General features: G+C 35.5%; 1 protein-coding gene across 1 annotated transcript in view; it reads left to right on the forward strand.

Moving 5' to 3' along the window:
- Window positions 1-17,182, forward strand: part of nkain2 (sodium/potassium transporting ATPase interacting 2) — a 115,205-nt gene extending 98,023 nt beyond the window's left edge. Inside the window, exons 5-7 of the mRNA XM_051936643.1 lie at window positions 1,662-1,722; window positions 8,851-8,932; window positions 12,937-17,182. Coding sequence (XP_051792603.1) covers window positions 1,662-1,722; window positions 8,851-8,932; window positions 12,937-12,946 — 153 coding nt within the window. The 3' untranslated portion in view covers window positions 12,947-17,182. The remainder of the gene's footprint in view (window positions 1-1,661; window positions 1,723-8,850; window positions 8,933-12,936) is intronic.
- Window positions 17,183-17,578: the final 396 nt, after the last annotated feature.

Raw genomic sequence — 17,578 nt, forward strand, 5'->3', positions numbered from 1 at the left:
TTCTATCATTTTGGCAATGTCTCAGTTATTTTTGCATAATTTTGAACCATTTTAGAAAAAATGTGTCATTTTGGACCATTTTTAGGTAAATTTGGGCCAAATTATTTGACTAATTTACTGCATATTATGGGTCATTTTTAACAATTTCTTTTTTTTTTTGACCTTTTTGTCATTTTGGACAGTTTTTTAAATTCATTTTGCTGAAGTTTTGATCCATTTATAAAATGTTTACAACCTTTTGGTCAACACTGAGTCAATATAGAGACATTGTACAGATATTATGCATCAGAAGGAGGAAAATAAAGTCTTTTTGAACATTAAAGCATGTACATATCTATTAATAGACACCAAAAAATAGAATTATTAACCCGCAAATGTGCAGAATACGGGCTCTTCAAACAAACAGAAACACACATATAGATATTATGCACAAATATGAGGAAAATAATGTGTATTTAAACATAAATATCTATGAATAGGTGCCTAAAATAAGATTATACATCTAGAAATGTGCAGAATATGGATAATTTATACAAATATTAACACACTATCTAAATATTATGCTCAAATATGAAGAAAATAAAGTGTTTTTGAACATTAGAGCATGTAATTATCTATGAATACAGGAAAAAACAGAATTATAAACCTGTAAATGTGCAGAAAATTGGATCTTTAAACAAACACACATGCACACTGTATAGATATTATGCACAAATATGAGGGAAATCATGTGTTTTTTAATGTAAATATCTATTAAGAGACGCCAAATGTAAGATTATAAATGTATACATGTGCAGAATACGGATTATTTATACAAATGTAAACACATTGTATCGATATTATGTACAAATATGAGGAAAATAATGTGTTTTTGAGCATTAAAACAAGTACAATTAACATTATAAATTGATAAATATGCTTTAAATCTTCCACATTACAACCTGCAGTCAGATCTTTGAACAGCTGTGGGTTTTTTTTAGTCACATCTGGATTCTGCGTGAATCCTTTGGTTTCCTCCTGAGAGCTGCAACGTCTTTAAGTGGATTCATGCAGAATATCACCGCCGTGTTTTCTGGAGGAAGAGGAGGAGGAGGAAGACGGAAGAGGAGCTGAGGGAGGTTATTTAGACTAAATGAGGTCGAGACCTTGAGGTAGACGCTGAATTTTAAACCTCATCTGAACGCCGATTAAAAACAAAACAACAAAAAAGAACCAACCGGGTGGATGTGGCCTCCATGAGAGCCTCTTTATTCAGGTTAACGCGGTTTCCCTCCGTCGGCGGGTCAACCACCTCCACGACCTCGCCTTCCTGCATCTGTCGCCATGGAAACAGGCGGCCAATGAGAGCAGGGGAGCAAAGAAAGGTGTTCTGCTGCTGCTGCTTCATCGTCGTCTGAACACCTTTAAGAGCTGAAAACCCATCCTCAGCGATCACAGGCTGACATGTTTCCTCCCTCAGAGTGTTTTATACCTGTAGGCTTTAAAGATGAGTTATTAAATGTGTGGTTTGTGGTCAAAGACGGCAGGTTTCCGGAGCCTTCCTGCTCTATTTTGCCGTTCCGCTCCACTTCCGTCGCCACCTGTTTACTGTCTGGTCCAGAAGCCCTTCAGGCTCTAATAATAATCCGATGCTTTTCTGTTTTGTTCTTGTGTTTCTGCAGTTGGTGGGTTTCATCTACGCCTGCTACGTGGTCAAACTCATCTCTGAAGAAGAAGACAGCTGTAAGTTCACACTTAAAACGCATTAATGCAAACACAGAGGCTCACACATCAAAACATCACTTAATGCTCTCATTAAACAGGAAGTCATGTTTGTTTTTCTCTGCATAAGAAATAACCTGCATGGTTCACAGACTGACCGACACTAAATTCACACTCAGGCTGCAGAGAAATAAAAAATTTAATTTTAATCTGCAACAGATAATTATTTCTGCTGGTTTGTCAATTGTTAGTTTATTTTTAACATAATGTAGCATAAACGTAATGTAGCATGGCATAATGCAGCATAATGTAACATAATGTAACATTGCGTAGTGTAACATAGCATAACATAATGCTGTGTAGCATAGTATAAAGTAATGTAATGTAACGTAACAAAGAATAATGTTGCGTAATATAATGTAGCATAGAATTATTGTAGCATAATGTAGCATAATGTAACATAGTGTAGCATAGCGCAAAGTAGTGTAACTTATCATAATGTAATGTAATGTGATGTAGCAAACATAATGCTGCCTAATATAGCATAGCGTGACGTAACACAATGTAGTATAGCGTAGAATGACTTAGTCTAATGTAGCATAACATAATGTAGCATAATATAATGTAGCATAACAGTAATGTAGCATAATGGAACATAGCATAACGCAACGTAGTATAACTTAGCATAATGTAGCATAGCATAATGTAATGTAATGTGATGTAGCAAAGCATAATGTTGCGTAATATAATGTAGCATAGCATTATTGTAGCATAATGTAACATAGTGTAGCATAGCGCAAAGTAGTATAACTTATCATAATGTAATGTAATGTGATGTAGCAAAGCATAATGCTGCATAACATAGCATAGCGTAACTTAACACAATGTAGTATAGCGTAGAATGACTTAGCCTAATGTAGCATAACATAATGTAGCATAATATAATGTAGCATAGCAGTAATGTAGCATAATGCAACATAGCGTAATGTAGCGTAACACAACATAGTATAACTTAGCGTAATGTAGCATAGCAATATGTAGCACAATTTAACAAAGCATAGCATAATATAGCATAATGTAACGTAGCATAACATAGCACAACATAACATAGCCCAACGTAGCATTACGTAGCATAATGTAGTGTAATGTAGCATAGCATAATGTAACATAATATGAAGTAGCATAACATAATGTAATGTAGCATAGCATACGTAATGTAGCGTAGCATATTGTACCATAATGTAGCATAGAATAGCATAACTTAGCTTAAAATAGCATAGCATAATGTAACATAAGGTGAAATAGTATAGCATAATGTAATGTAGCATAGCATATGTAACATAGCATAGCATCATATAGCATAGCATAGTGTAGTGCACCGTAACATAGCGTAGCATAGCAGTTTCAGTACTGACGGGCACAAAATTTATGCTCAGTCTGCAGAGAATCAAAATTGTTATAGTTTAATCTTTCGCAGTTAATTATTACTGTAGGTTGTCAATTTTTTATGTATATTTAGCTATTATGATACTCAATCAGTTTAATAAATGTTTTTAAGTATAAATAGTCTGAATTCTCCAACATAATGGGACATAACTTAGTGTAGCGTAGCATAGTCTAACATAGCATAATGTAGTATAACAGAACACACTGTAACGTAGCATAGCATCGCGTAGCATAGCGTGACATAACACAATACAGCATAGCATAACATAGCATAGTTTAGTGTAGTATAATGTACTGTAATGTGGTGTAGCATAGCATAGCATACCATAGTGCATCATAGCATAGCACATCATAGCATAACACATCGTAAAATAGCATAATGTAACGTAATGTTACGTAGCGTAGCACAGCATAGTTTAGCGTAACATATACACGACCGTTCAAACGTTTGGGGTCATCTAGACAATTTCATGTTTTCCATGAAAACTCACATTTTTATCCATGTGCTAACATAACTGCACAAGGGTTTTCTAATCATCAATGAGCTTTTCAACACCATTAGCTAACACAATGTAGCATTAGAACACAGGAGTGATGGTTGCTGGAAATGTTCCTCTGTACCCCTATGGAGATATTCCATTGAAAATCAGCCGTTTACAGCTAGAATAGTCATTTACCACATTAACAATGCCTAGACTGGATTTATGGTTAATTTAATGTTGACTTCACTGGAAAAAAATGCCCCACATTTCTGACATTTCTGAGTGACTCTATATATTCATATATAATTTCAAGTAAATCAATGTTTTTCACTTTATTACAGTTTTCTGTCTCACACATTGTTCCTGTTTGTCTGATTCTCAAAAATAAAATCTTCGTCAGAGTTCCTTTTTCTCGGATTATCATGACAACAGGTGACTTTCTTCGATGTCGCGTCTCTTTTTCCGGTCGGCTGAGGCGCTGCAGAGCTTCTTGTTTCTGTTCTCTGGTGCGACGCTGAGCTTTTCCTGCTGATTCATGCTGCAGTCAAACAGCCTCAGCAGAGTTTCTGTTTGAACACCGGAGGAAACGAAGCCTTTAACCTCCACAGCTGCTGCCTGTCGGGACGCTTAAAGGTTCAGATAGGCGGTAATCATGAGGACACAAAGAACACAAAAATACAGTTTAAGGCTCCAGCAGTAAACACACAAACAGATTTTCAGTAGTTTTCATCAAAATTATGCAATTTTTATCAGCATTTTGTGATTTTTTTCATTTCTAAAGTACCCTACATGTCTCCACTTACACAAAGATGGGTCACCTATACATTACTTTAATAGCATTAATGATGGTAATAACAAGTTTTATTTATGTAGAACTTTTCAAGCTTAAACACTAAGTATTTTCCAGGTTAACTTCAAGCAAGGTTTTTAGTTCCTGTTTCATTTTTCTTCACTGCTGATGACAAAAATAAAACAAAATTGTGTAAAAATGACATCAAAACTAGCAAAAAGGATGCACAATGGTGTGAAAATGGCACAAAAAAGTCACAAAATTGACACAATGAGACAAGAATAGCACAAAACACACACTAAATCACACAACAATGTGCAAAAATAGCGAAAAAAGATATAAAAATGACAAAATTTGGTTGTAAAAGCAAGAAAGATACAAAAATACACCAAAAAGATTTACAAATAAGAAAAAACACCACAAAAGATGCAAAAAGACACAAAAATTACACTTAAAGTTGCAAAAATTACTGAAAGAGAACAAAGACATGAGACAAATACACAAAAAAATGCAAAAAGTATGAAGATACTCAATTATTTCTATTTAAGAGGGCACAAAAACCTCCAAAAATTCACAGAAAAATGTAGAAATGTCACAAAACATCCAAAAAATGACCCAAAAAGATGTAAAATGGCAAAAAGAGACAAAAGCTTCCAAAAATGACATGAAAAGATACAACAAAGGCACAAAATATAAAAAATACCCTCCAAAAACGACACAAAAATCTCCAAAAATGATACAAAAAGATATAAAAATGACACAAAATGTCCAAAAATGACTGATAAAGACATAAAAACGGCACAAAAACGTCGACAATATGGTTGAAAACTTCCAAAAACGACATGAAAATATGTTTTTAAAAAACTGGCGTTAAAACAAAGACTTTCTGGATCATGGGAGAACGCAAACAGTCAGAGGAGACGCAATTTAAACTTTCAAACTCCACAGAAATGAGGAATAATCTTCATTTTTAAGAATCAGGGTTCAAACTGAGGCTTTGGCCTCCATTAAAGTTTAATAATCTCGTGTCAGACGCTTCGTTTTCATGCAGCAGAAAGGAGATTTTGCGCTTGTAATCTGCTGAACGTGGAGGATAAACAATCATCATCAGCAGCTGGAAGTCGCCGAGGACCGATGAAGATCTGGAGCTGCTGAGGAAGCTCATTAGTCTGATAATTATTCTGGCCTCGTGTGAGCGTTTGTGTGTTTTCTGGACGAGATTAAACCTCGTACTGAGTCTTATCGGCCTCACACACGCTCAGATGTGTCACACAGACTCAAATAAACACTGAAGATAACTGAAAAAACATCTAGTTTTATATCCATTATTGTGTTTAGTACTTTTACCCCTTTCAAATTAAGAGCACGGTATTTTATTTGTGTTTAATGAGATCATTTGCCTCTTCTTAATATATTTGGTACTTAAATCTGTTATTAATATCATTTTAAAAAATATTTTATCCGTGGTATTCATGCTCTCATGTTCCTAAACTTTATATTTTTTATGTTGGAACATCAGAGTTTTGTTATTTATTGTGTAAATCTTCAGCCCAAAGCTGATTTTGATTATTTATTATACAAAAATTCCAGAACACCTGCATGACACAGTTAGACAGTTCGAAAGCGACCAAAAACAAATGTAAAAATGGCACAAAAATGTGCAAAAATTACACAAAATTATGTAAAAATGGCACAGGAATGTGCAGAAATGGCACGAAAACTTTCAAAAAGGGCACAAAAGATGTAAAAATGACCCCAAAACGTGCAAAAATGACATGAAAAGATGTAAAAAGAAAGAACTAAACACACAAAAATGGCATGAAAAGATGCAAAAATGACAAAAGGATGCAAAAATGACACAGAAATATGCAAACACAAAAAATGTACAGAAATGACACAAAAAGATGTAAAAAATAGCACAAAAACTTGATAACGTTTAAAATGGCTCAAAAACTTTTTTTTAAAAATGAAGCAAAAATATGTGAAAATGACACAAAACTACATAAAATGTCACAAAAATGTCCAAAAATGACATGAAAATATCTAAGAATGAACAAAACCACATAAGAATGATACAAAAAGATGTAAAGTTATGCAACAACTTCCAAATATGACACAAAGCGATGTAAAAATGTCACAAAAATTATCAGGATAGATGCTGAAGTGCATGCTTTGAGTTGTTTGGTCATTAAATGTAAGAAAAATGTGGTTGAAAGTTTCCCTAAATGTCTCGTTTTGTCCAAAGATGTTCAGTTTACTGTCATAGAAGAGGAAAGAAACCAGAAAATAGTCACATTTATGAAGATAAAATCACCATTTATGCGTTAAAAATTGCACAAATGATGATTTTCTTGATGATCAGAATAAATATTCCTGCAGCTCTGCGTCGTCTTTATTCTGTTTTTTCTGCCAAACTCTGCAGAAGAAACAGAAAAGTGCAGCAGGAAAAGGTCAAATAATAATGACAATAATAATGATAACAAGAATAATAATAATCACGTTGAGACATGAATAATTCAGCAGCGTTTCAGTTTTACTGATTTAAATGCAGCTTTGTCTCCTCAATAACCCCCATTATGCTCCATTAATGGTGATAAATACGTGATCCTGAACCCCGACAACGTGACACTTTCATGTTTTCTCTGTTCAGGAGGGAAACATTTATTCTCATTAGTATTCATGCGTGTTGAATTGAACACGCTTCGGTGTCGATGGGCTGCTCTTCATGGAAAACTCACCCGATGTCCTCATTAAAGCACTCATCAGGTTGAACCTCCGTCTCCAGTAGCAGCTTTTATTCATTCCTGACGCATTTTTAGACGCTGCGGCTCATTTTTCAACCTAAAGTCCTGCAGCTCTGAGGAAACAGAACAACATGAAGAAGGAAAGAGAACCCAGAAATGTCCAGTAAGACATAGTTAAAAAGAAAAAAAATAATTTGTTCTTTAAATACACAAGAATGGCCTAAAAATATGCAAAAACTGTCCAAAAATGACATGAATAGAGGCATAAACTCCTCAAAAACTTTTAAAAATGCCCAAAAATGTCCAAAAATGACATGAAAAGATGAAAGAAATGCTGCAAAAACATCTAAAGTGACTGAAAAAGATGCAAAAGTGACACAAAAGCATCCAAAAATGATCCAAAGACATCCAAAAATGAGACAAAAAGATGCAAAAAATGTGCAAAAACGTCCAAAATGACTGAAAAAGATGCAAAACTTTCCAAAAATGACACAAAAAGATATAAAATGGTTCAAAAATGACCCAAAAATATGCAAAAACTGTCCAAAAATTACATGAAAAGAATCAAAAATGACACGAAAAGATGCATAAACTGCACAAAAACTTCCAAAAAGGTCCCAAAAATGACACGAAAAGATGAAAATGCTGCAAAAACATCCAAAATGACTGAAAAAGATGCAAAAGTGACACAAAATCATCCAAAAATGATCCAAAGATGCCCAAAAATGACACAAAAAGATGCAAAAAAACAAGTGCAAAAATGCCCAAAATGACTGAAAAAGATGCAAAAGTGACACAAAATCATCCAAAAATGACACAAAAGAATGCAATAATGACACAAAATCATCAAAAAATGACACGACAATATGCATAAATGCACAAAAACAGTCATTTTCTGTCATTTCTGGAGGTTTTTGTGTCAGTTGTGTATCTGATCATGCTGTTTTTGTCTTTTTTGTGTCATTTGTGGAACTTCTTGAGTCATTTCTACACCTTTTCATGTAATTTTTGAGTTATTGTGTCATTTTTACAACCTTTTCTGTCATTTCTGGAAGTTTTTGTGTCCTTTGTGCATCTGTTCTTGCTATTTTTGTCCTTTTCGTCATTTTTCTCTCATTTGTACATTTCTTCGGGTAATTTTTTGAGAATTTTTGTGCCATTTTTTTTGCCTTTTTGTGTCATATTTGTACATTTTTGTGTCATTCACCTCCACCACTGAGTTTCATATTGTGGTCGATGTTACGAAATCTCTCTGAATAAATAAGAGAACATGTTCGTCTGCTGATCAAGGCGAGGAAGGAGCCTTTTATGAGCTCTCCAAACATCAAAGCGGGGAAATATCACGACTTCAGAAGTCCGTCCTCGCTGCTTCAACCACCTGCTGGCCGCCCATCTCTGCAGCCGGCCTCCATAATTCAGGAGTTCAGCGGATTCTCACGCCGTAAATACGTCATCGCATCAGTCTTACAGCTTAAAATAGAGGAATATTTGCACCGTCGGGCGTTCTTACGGTCGTATTTTAACTGGCTTTCATGCCTCGGTCCTTGGCGAGCGGCAGCAGAGGTTCAGAGGCCTCTGTAGGTGTTGGAGGCCTGAAGCGATGAGTCACCATGTGGGAGCTGGATCCACACACACATATGCTGTCTCTAATTGAGCTGTTTTTTGTTCTGTTGTTGTTGTTTTGCAGTTGATTTTATAGGAGGGTTCGACTCGTACGGCTACCAGGGGCCTCAGAAGACCTCCCACCTGCAGCTACAGCCCATGTACATGTAAGTACACTCACACTGTCCACAAATCCTCAGAGAAATGCTTTATTTTTTTACTAATAGCCCACAGCAAGTCATGAAGATGCTGTGCTAAAAGGTGTTCAAATGATCCAGCTTCATTGCTCACTAGAGTCTAAAATCTACCCTAATGTTCAAACTAATCGGGTAAATTTGTCACATTTATTGTATTTTTTTATTGGAAAAACCTTTGGGTCAACTTCCGTTGCTTTTAAAACCAAAAATAAAATGCACTCTGTAGTTGGTTTTTCACTGCAGAAACAAGTTTTTCTTTCCGTTGCAGCGTCAGATTCAACAGATTCAGCCGTAATGTTATCTCCAAATGCACCAAAACAACAAAAAAATAGCACTTATTGCACATAATTCTAGTTCTGTATGGGAAAAACAACAACAGAAGTTATTCTGTTAGCAAACATGGCTAAATTGACACTGAAGACCTTACAGCAGATTTCCAGGACCACGGATTAGAACCTTCCCTAAACTTTATTCTTCCTTCAGAGAGGTTCCACAGGGAAGCTTCTGTGGTCGGAACATGCACGAATTCCTGCAGAGGACTGGCAGGACTCTTAAAACCTTTTTTTGTGTCCTGTCTTATTTTTCTTTTCTCTGGTTTGATTTTTCACTACAATTTAAGTCCTGCATCTCTCTGGAAACAGAGCAACCACAAAGAAGGAGAGAGAACTCAGAAATACCCAGGAAGACGCAGTTAAAAAGACAAAGGTTTCATTAATTTATTTATTTCACAAAAGAAAAAAACACATAGAATTATGCAAAGAAAGAAATAGCATGACAAGATGCAAAACTGGCTCACAAATGACACAAAAAGATCCAAAAATGGCACAAAAATGGCACAAAAAGATGCAAAAATGGCCCCGAAACTGCAAAAAAGTACTCAAAAAGATGCAAAATGGCCCCCAAAACTGCCAAAATTTACTTAAAAATATGCAAAAATGTTCCCAAAACTGCAAAAAAAGTACTCAAAAAGAATAAAAAATGTCCCCAAAACTGCCAAAATTTACCCAAAAAGATACCAAATTGCCCCAAAACGGCAAAAAATCTACTCAAAAAGATGCAAAATGTCCCCAAAACTGCAAAAAATTACTCAAAAAGATGCAAAAATGTCCCCAAAACTGCCAAAATTTACTGAAAAATACACAAAAATGTCGCAAAAATTACTCAAAAAGATGCAAGAAGTCCCCAAAACTGCCAAAATTTACTTAAAAATACGCAAAAATGTCTCAAAAATTACACAAAAAGATGCAAAAATGGATCCAAAATGGCCAAAATTTACTGAAAAATACACAAAAATGTTTCAAAAATTACTCAAAAAGATGCAAAAATGTCCCAAAACTGCCAAAATTTACTTAAAAAGACACAACAATGGCTCAAAAATGACACAAAAAGATGCAAAAATGGCCCCAAAACTGCCAAAATTTACTGAAAAAGAATCAAAAAGTGGCCCAAAAATGACAGAAAGATGCAAAAATGACGTAATAAAACAAAAATAGTTGTTTTTGTTTCTTTTAGTGTCATTTTCGCATCTCTTTGTGCTATTGTTGCCTTTTTGTGTGACTTTTGCAACATTTTGTGTATTTCTTACACGTTTTTGTGCCATTTTTATACCATTTCGTGTAAATTGTGCACCTGTTCGTGCTATTTTTGTCTTTTTTTGTCTTTTTCCTGCCACACACACACACTCACTACTTTACCCACCCACTAAATTCAAATTTTAAACACAAGACAAATAAAACAACGACGGTACTGAAGCTAAGCTACAATGCTCAAGGTGTGTTTGTATGATGGAAAATGTTATCAGATGGACAGAAAGTGAATATTTAATGAAGGATTTGAGCTCTAATTCAAATTAATCAAAGGTTTGAACCCTAGAAAAGTTCAGTCGTGGTGTTTTCTGCTCGTTTCACTCATGACAAACAAGCTAACATGCTCAAAAACTGCATTTTAACCGGTTTAAAATGTGAATTTATTGCGAGTGCAGCCTTAAACTGAGCCCCTGATGTCCACAGTGACTCATTTCCACCTGTGTTTACTATCAGGAGGATAGTAAACTTTTTGTGTCTCCAAATAATTCTTTGGAGACACAAAAAGATTCTGAATCCAGGTTTTAGTCAAGACTGGCATCCGCCTGCGCAGAATAAACATCCGACAGCTTATCGATAACAGTTTTTATTAGAAAACAGCAAATGAGAGGAAGACGAAGGGCGAGAGAGCAGTGGACAGAAGGAGGAGAGAGAGAGTGATGGATGGAGCGAAGAGGAAAGGCAATAAAGGAGCATTCTGTAGTTTTATTCGTCCCCCGTGGAGCCGACATCATAAATCATCGACCTCCAGATAATGTCTGCAAACATACACACACGTAATATCCATGATAGGAGGCTTTAAACACACACACGCCATCAACACGCTATCGTTGCTCCCCAGCTGCCGTCCCGTCACTCCAGCGTTTATTAGCTCCGACCAGAGGGACCAATAAACCGACATCAGCTGCAGCGTCTCCGAGGAAATAAATAAAAGCCTTAAATCAGCTTCTGTTTGACCTCCATAAACACCACAAACACGTCTAAATCAAATCATAACAACAGAATCAGCTTTATTTCTCAGTCTTTAGTTTCAGCCTCATGATGAAGCTCAGATATAAAAGAAATCTTCCTCTGTAGGACCAGAAACACTGCAAGAAATTGGTTTTGTGCTATTTTTTTGCGTCTATTCGTGTCATTTTTAAAACTTTTTGCAGCTTTTTATATCATTTTTATGTTTTTTATTGTCATTACTGCCACCATTTGTGTAATTTTTGCAACTTTTAGTGTAATTTTTGCATCTTTTGCATGAGTTTAGTAACTTTTTGGATCATTTAGTGTAATTTGTGCATCTTTTAGTGTCATTTTTGCATCTTTTTCTGTAATTTTTGCAGCTTTTTATATCATTTTTATGTTTTTTATTGTCATTACTGCCACCATTTGTGTAATTTTTGCAACTTTTAGTGTAATTTTTGCATCTTTTGCATGAGTTTAGTAACTTTTTGGATCATTTAGTGTAATTTGTGCATCTTTTAGTGTCATTTTTGCATCTTTTTCTGTAATTTTTGCAGCTTTCGGTATCATTTTTTGCGTCTTTTTGTGTCATTTTTTGCAGCTTTATATCATTTTTGTGTTTTTTATTGTCATTACTGCCACCATTTGTGTAATGTTTACATCATTTAGTGTCATTTTTGCATCTTTTGCGTGAGTTTTGTAACTTTTTGGATCATTTAGTGTAATTTTTGCATGTTTTTGTAAAATGTTTGCATCTTTTTGTGTCATTTCTGCAACTTTTTGTGTATTTTTTTGTCTTTTATTGTAATTTTTGCATCTTTTGGGTACTTTTTGCATCTTTTAGTGTAATTTTTGCATCTTTGCGTGAGTTTTGTAACATTTTGGATCATTTAGTGTAATTTGTGAAATTTAGTGTAATTTGTGCATCTTTTAGTGTCATTTTTGCATCTTTTTCTGTAATTTTTGCAGCTTTCGGTATCATTTTTTGTGTCTTTTTGTGTCATTTTTGCAGCTTTTAAGTCATTTTTGTGTTTTTTATTGTCATTACTGCCACCATTTGTGTAATTTTTGCATCTCTTAGTGTGATTTTGCATGTTTTTTAAAATGTTTGCATCTTTTTGTGTCATTTCTCCAACTTTTTGTGTATTTTTGTGTCTTTTAGTGTAATTTTTGCATCTTTTGTGTAATTTTTGTTTCTTTTAGTGTCATTTTTGTATCTTTTGTGTTTTTTAGTGTCATTTTTGCAACTGCTCATGTAATTTTGGTGTTTTTTACTCATCAATGGCAGATCTTTTTTAGTATTTTCGTCTCTGTGTCTCTCTAACTGTGTCCTGTTCACAGAAGATGTTTCCTTGTTCTCTCTCCTTCTTCATGGTTGTTCTGCAGGTCTTTGTATTTACATTTCCTCTTGTCTAACCTCCTTCTCTTTGTTCTCTGCAGGTCCAAATAAACCCAGAAGCTTCTCCAGGAGTTCTGCCTTACCGACGACCCACTTCTCCAAGCCCTGCTCCGTCTGAACAAACAGATTCCTGATCGACCTGAACTTCTCCGTCTGCCCGGCTGGAGTTCCTGATGAAACAGCGGCCTCGTGTGGTCGGACTCGGTAACTGCAGGACGCCGCTCCTGGACTCCTGACGTTCCCTCAGGCTCCGAATGTGAATATCCATACTGTCGCCTGACCAAAGAGCTCAACCCAGACAAACATCTTCTTCTCCTTCTTCTTCTTCTGCTCTCGGTGCCTGACGGATCTCACACCGGACTTCCAGCTGAACTACCGATGGACGAATGTTTGTCTCTTTTTTTGTTTTTCTAGAACCTGGACTTGGTCTGAATGTTAACTAACAGCTTCGTGTCATCCGTGCATGTGAACACACACGTGCATGCACACTCCTTCACCTTTTTAATGTGAATCCTAACGATGTTTACAGCGACTGGAGGAACCCTGAGACGCTGCTGGACGTTCCACACGTGTCTTTAGCTGTCTGAATATTTCGTCTTCCGCCCGAGACACAAACTGAGGCTGAGCGTGGAGGACAGACAGCGGCTGGTCGTCCTCCTCCGTCCTCTAAGAGTCCAATCTGTCACACATGTTGGTTCTGTTTTTAAGAGAAGATAAAAGAGTCCAGATCTGATTAAAGGAGAATTCTGACTTATTTCAACCTGACGAGTTTCACGTTAACGGACTTTCTGCAGCCTCTAAAGAGAAAGATAGTTTTCTTACAAGTTTTTAGTTTTCCAAAGCAGAAATCTGTCATTTTTCCAACTGTGTTAGCTTTAAAAGCTGCACAATACTGGAAGAAATCCGATATCACAACATGAAAACATCAAGTACTTTATCCAGATGACTTGAATTACAGCAACTGCAAGACAGAAAACCTGTTTTTGGTCGACGTCTTTTGTTCCGAAGCTGAAATATTTCAGTGCAATTAATTTATTTCTGCAGCCAAATCTTCCTTTTTTACTTTTTTCTCCTGTTCCTCACTTGTTTTGCTGTAACAAGTGTTTTTGGATGACTTCTAAGTCATTTCCAATAGATTTTGAGTCACATCGTGCAAGTTTTTCGTTATATTGGAGACTTTTAGTGCTGATTTTGAGTCATAGTAGACCAATTCAAGGTAATTTTACACACATTTTAAGTAATTTTCCACCAAGTTTGAGTCTAATTGACTGTGGAAGAAACGTTTCAAGTCACTTTGGACCATTTTAGTTATTCCAAGCAGGGTTTGAGTCATTTTAGACAAGTTTCAAGTAGTTTCAAACCATTTTTAAGTAGTTTTGAGAATATTTTAGGTCATTTTGAAGAACTTTGAGTCATTTTATTCAAATTGTAAGTCATTTTGGACAGTTTCTAAATAATTGTAGACAACCTTCAAGTCATTTTGAGTCATTTTGCACCATTTCTGAATGTTTTTGGACATTTTTTGTCTTTTTCAACAGGTTTTTTGTCATTTGGGACACATTTAGCTGACTTTAAAAACTTTCAAGTCATTTTGGACCATTTATATTTAATTTTGGGGATCATTTCACAGAACATGTCTCATTTTGGACAAATTTAAAGTAATTTTGAGTCATTTTGCGCCATATTTGACTCTTTTTGGACAGGTTTCAAGTAACTTTAAAATAATTTTGGAGATGTTTCAAGTAATTTCTGAGAACTTGTCTCATTTTGGACAAGTTTCAAGTCATTCTGGACAGGTTTAGAGTCATTTCACACCAACTTTGAGCCATATTGGACCATTTTTGCATCATTTTGAACACATTTCATGTCATTTTGGAGAAGTTGCTTCTTATTTCGGTCAAATTTTGAATCATTTTGATCAAGCAGACCCAAAAAAACCCACATTGAAGTGAAATGCGGCAGGTTGAAATGAACCAGAATCCTCTTTTAATGAGTGAAATAGTAGAAAATCAGCCCGAAGCTTCCACCCAGAGTCCAGACGCCCTTTACAGAAACGACAATCACAGTCAGAGTCCTGCAGAGAGTCGAACCTTCACCGACGAGGAAATCACTCGATTCGTTATTTATTCCTTTAACTTATTGATCGAGACTCAGCGGCTCCAATCTTCCACGAATTCTAACGCTCAAAGTGCCAACAGCTTCACAGATGAAACAAATCTCTCTTTTAGTTTGTGGTGGGAGATGAATCCTCGTTAAGTCGCGATCACTGGACCAAACGTCGGAGGCCTCGGACGCTCCCAGAGGAAGGACGAACCGTTTCCCTCCCGTTCTGTCCGCTGGCGCCCTCTACAGGCTGCGTTCGGAGGTTTTTGTGTGTTTGCATGAGGTGTTTCCAAACGTATTTAATCTCATGCCGACTAATAAACTGTTCCGTGGAATGCTCCTCGGCTCCAGAGTCCGAAACGTGAACTTTGTGGAGTTTTTTTTTTCTATAAATAACAAACCGGTGATTTAAAAAAAAAACGAAAAAAAAAACAAGCAGCTAAAATGTACCTTTGAGAACTTCTAGACGTTTTTTAACCGCGTGTGGCCGTGTTTACTGTTTTTTCTAGTTGACTAATACCGTATGATGTTGTGTATAAGTGGGACTACTATGTTTTATTCCTTCCAACTGTACAGCGTATTTCAGGAGGAGAATTAGTTGCACTATAACCTGTAATTCTTTCATTTCTGTCGGGGCTGCAGGTTCACTTCCACTTCAATTAAACTAAATTTAACCGACATTTGACCCGTTAAATGACATTTAATGAGTGAAAAAAGCTGCAGATGGATGTTTGTTTTGGTAAATTCCAATCCGGGAGCTTAATGGATGCAGTTAAACGACACTTTTTGAAGTGAAAGTGAACCGATTTGTTGATTTATTCGTCTTTTGGATGGATTGATTTAACCGACACTGTGTAATAATCCACAATTTGGCAAAGTCAGAAGGGATTTTCAGAGATATAACGTGGCCCATATGTGTGTGTGTGTGAGTGTGTGACTTTGTTTTCTGTGTGGCGGTGAATTATTCAGCTTTAAAACCCAGAATCTGCAAAAGAAACTCCAATTTAATCCAAACCAGAACTTGTTAAAGATGAATGAAAAGCAATAAGAGCAGGAACAAGATGTTTTAAAGTATCAGAGTCACTTTTAGCTGCAGATTTATTCATTTCGACTCTAAGAAAAGTCAGTTTGTGGCGCCTTCAAGTTCACAATTAGTAGAAAAAAGTGAAGCCAGGATCGTGTTTTGTCTAAATTCTGTCAGCTATCAGGTCAATAAATGATTAAATACATCAGAAGCTGCTGATTTAGATCAACTTTTTTACTTGCAATCAGTGTTTTGAAGGATTGTTTGACAGAATTTTGTTGCATCAACTTAATATTTTGTGTAATTTCAACTCAGATTTCTACATTAGTTGGTTTAAAACTAAACACAAGTTGAGGTAGCTAAACAAAATTGGCTTAATAACCTTATTTTCCCCTTTTTCCCCCTTTTCACGTACTTAACTGGTGATTAAAAATACATTTAGCTGTACAGGAAAAGCTAAATTCTCTAGCTCAGTGGAGTTTGTTGGTTGAATGTAATTTCATTCGGATTCTGAATCTGAATATTTGGTGAAATGTGTTCTTCTATCAGCTGGCTAGCTCATGCTAATCCTATTTAGCAATGAATTTTGTTCAAATATATTAATGAGAGTAGCTTAAATTCTGTAGAAAAGTCTACTTTTCGTCGTATTATAATTGAAAATATCGCCAAATTTATTACTTTAGTGGAATTTATTTGTAAAAGTACCTGAAAATGTGCCAGAATTATTTGTTTATCCTGAACAAAAGGTGAAAAAATGAAGCTATCAAATGCATTTCATTGAGTTCCTTTAACTTAAATTTAGCTACCATTCAACTAGCACAGAAATTTGAGTTTAAATTAGAGCTAAAATTTGAGTTGATGTGACATTTGTTCGTCAAACCAACCATAGAAATAGTGCTTGCAACTTTAACTGTTTCTCTGGATCAGTAAATTTGAATTTTATTGCATTTATGCATCTAATTAAATGGAATAAGTTGTCAGATGAGCATTTAGAGGATTCAATAATCAGATTACATTCATGAGTTCAGGTTCTGGGTTTAAAGTTTAAAATCCTCCGCTGATACGAAGCCGTCCGTTGGTTGAACTCCTTCTCTTTTTACAGCTGATGTACAGAAACTAGAAGCTGGGATTAAAGTAGAGCGTGGAGAAGGAACGACTAACTGTGTCCTTTTCTTTCTTATGATCACGTCCAGTCTGTTTCTGTGCTTTAAAATGTGTTTTACCTGCAAAGAAATCTGCTTTTAAAATGGTTAAAATTGAAGCCAAAGTGCTCTCTGATTGGCTAAAGTCAAGATTTAAAAAGCAAACGTGTATGTAAAGTTTTTTCTCCTAAATCTCCACTTCAGCAGCTCTCGTATTAAATAAATAAATTCTCCAGTTTTAAGTTTTTACAGAGAGGTTTGTTCATATTTCACTCACAGCCTCATTTATAGAACATTTTACTCCTAAAACACGGTGAGAATGGAGTATTTTCTCGGTTGTTGACAGTATTTTTGTATTTATGCAACAATTAAAAAGAAAACTGTTGACTCTAACATGTCAGAAAAGTAAAACAA

Source organism: Acanthochromis polyacanthus, chromosome 16 (genome assembly GCF_021347895.1).
Source record: "Acanthochromis polyacanthus isolate Apoly-LR-REF ecotype Palm Island chromosome 16, KAUST_Apoly_ChrSc, whole genome shotgun sequence".
In the NCBI taxonomy this organism is placed as follows: Eukaryota; Metazoa; Chordata; class Actinopteri; family Pomacentridae; genus Acanthochromis; species Acanthochromis polyacanthus.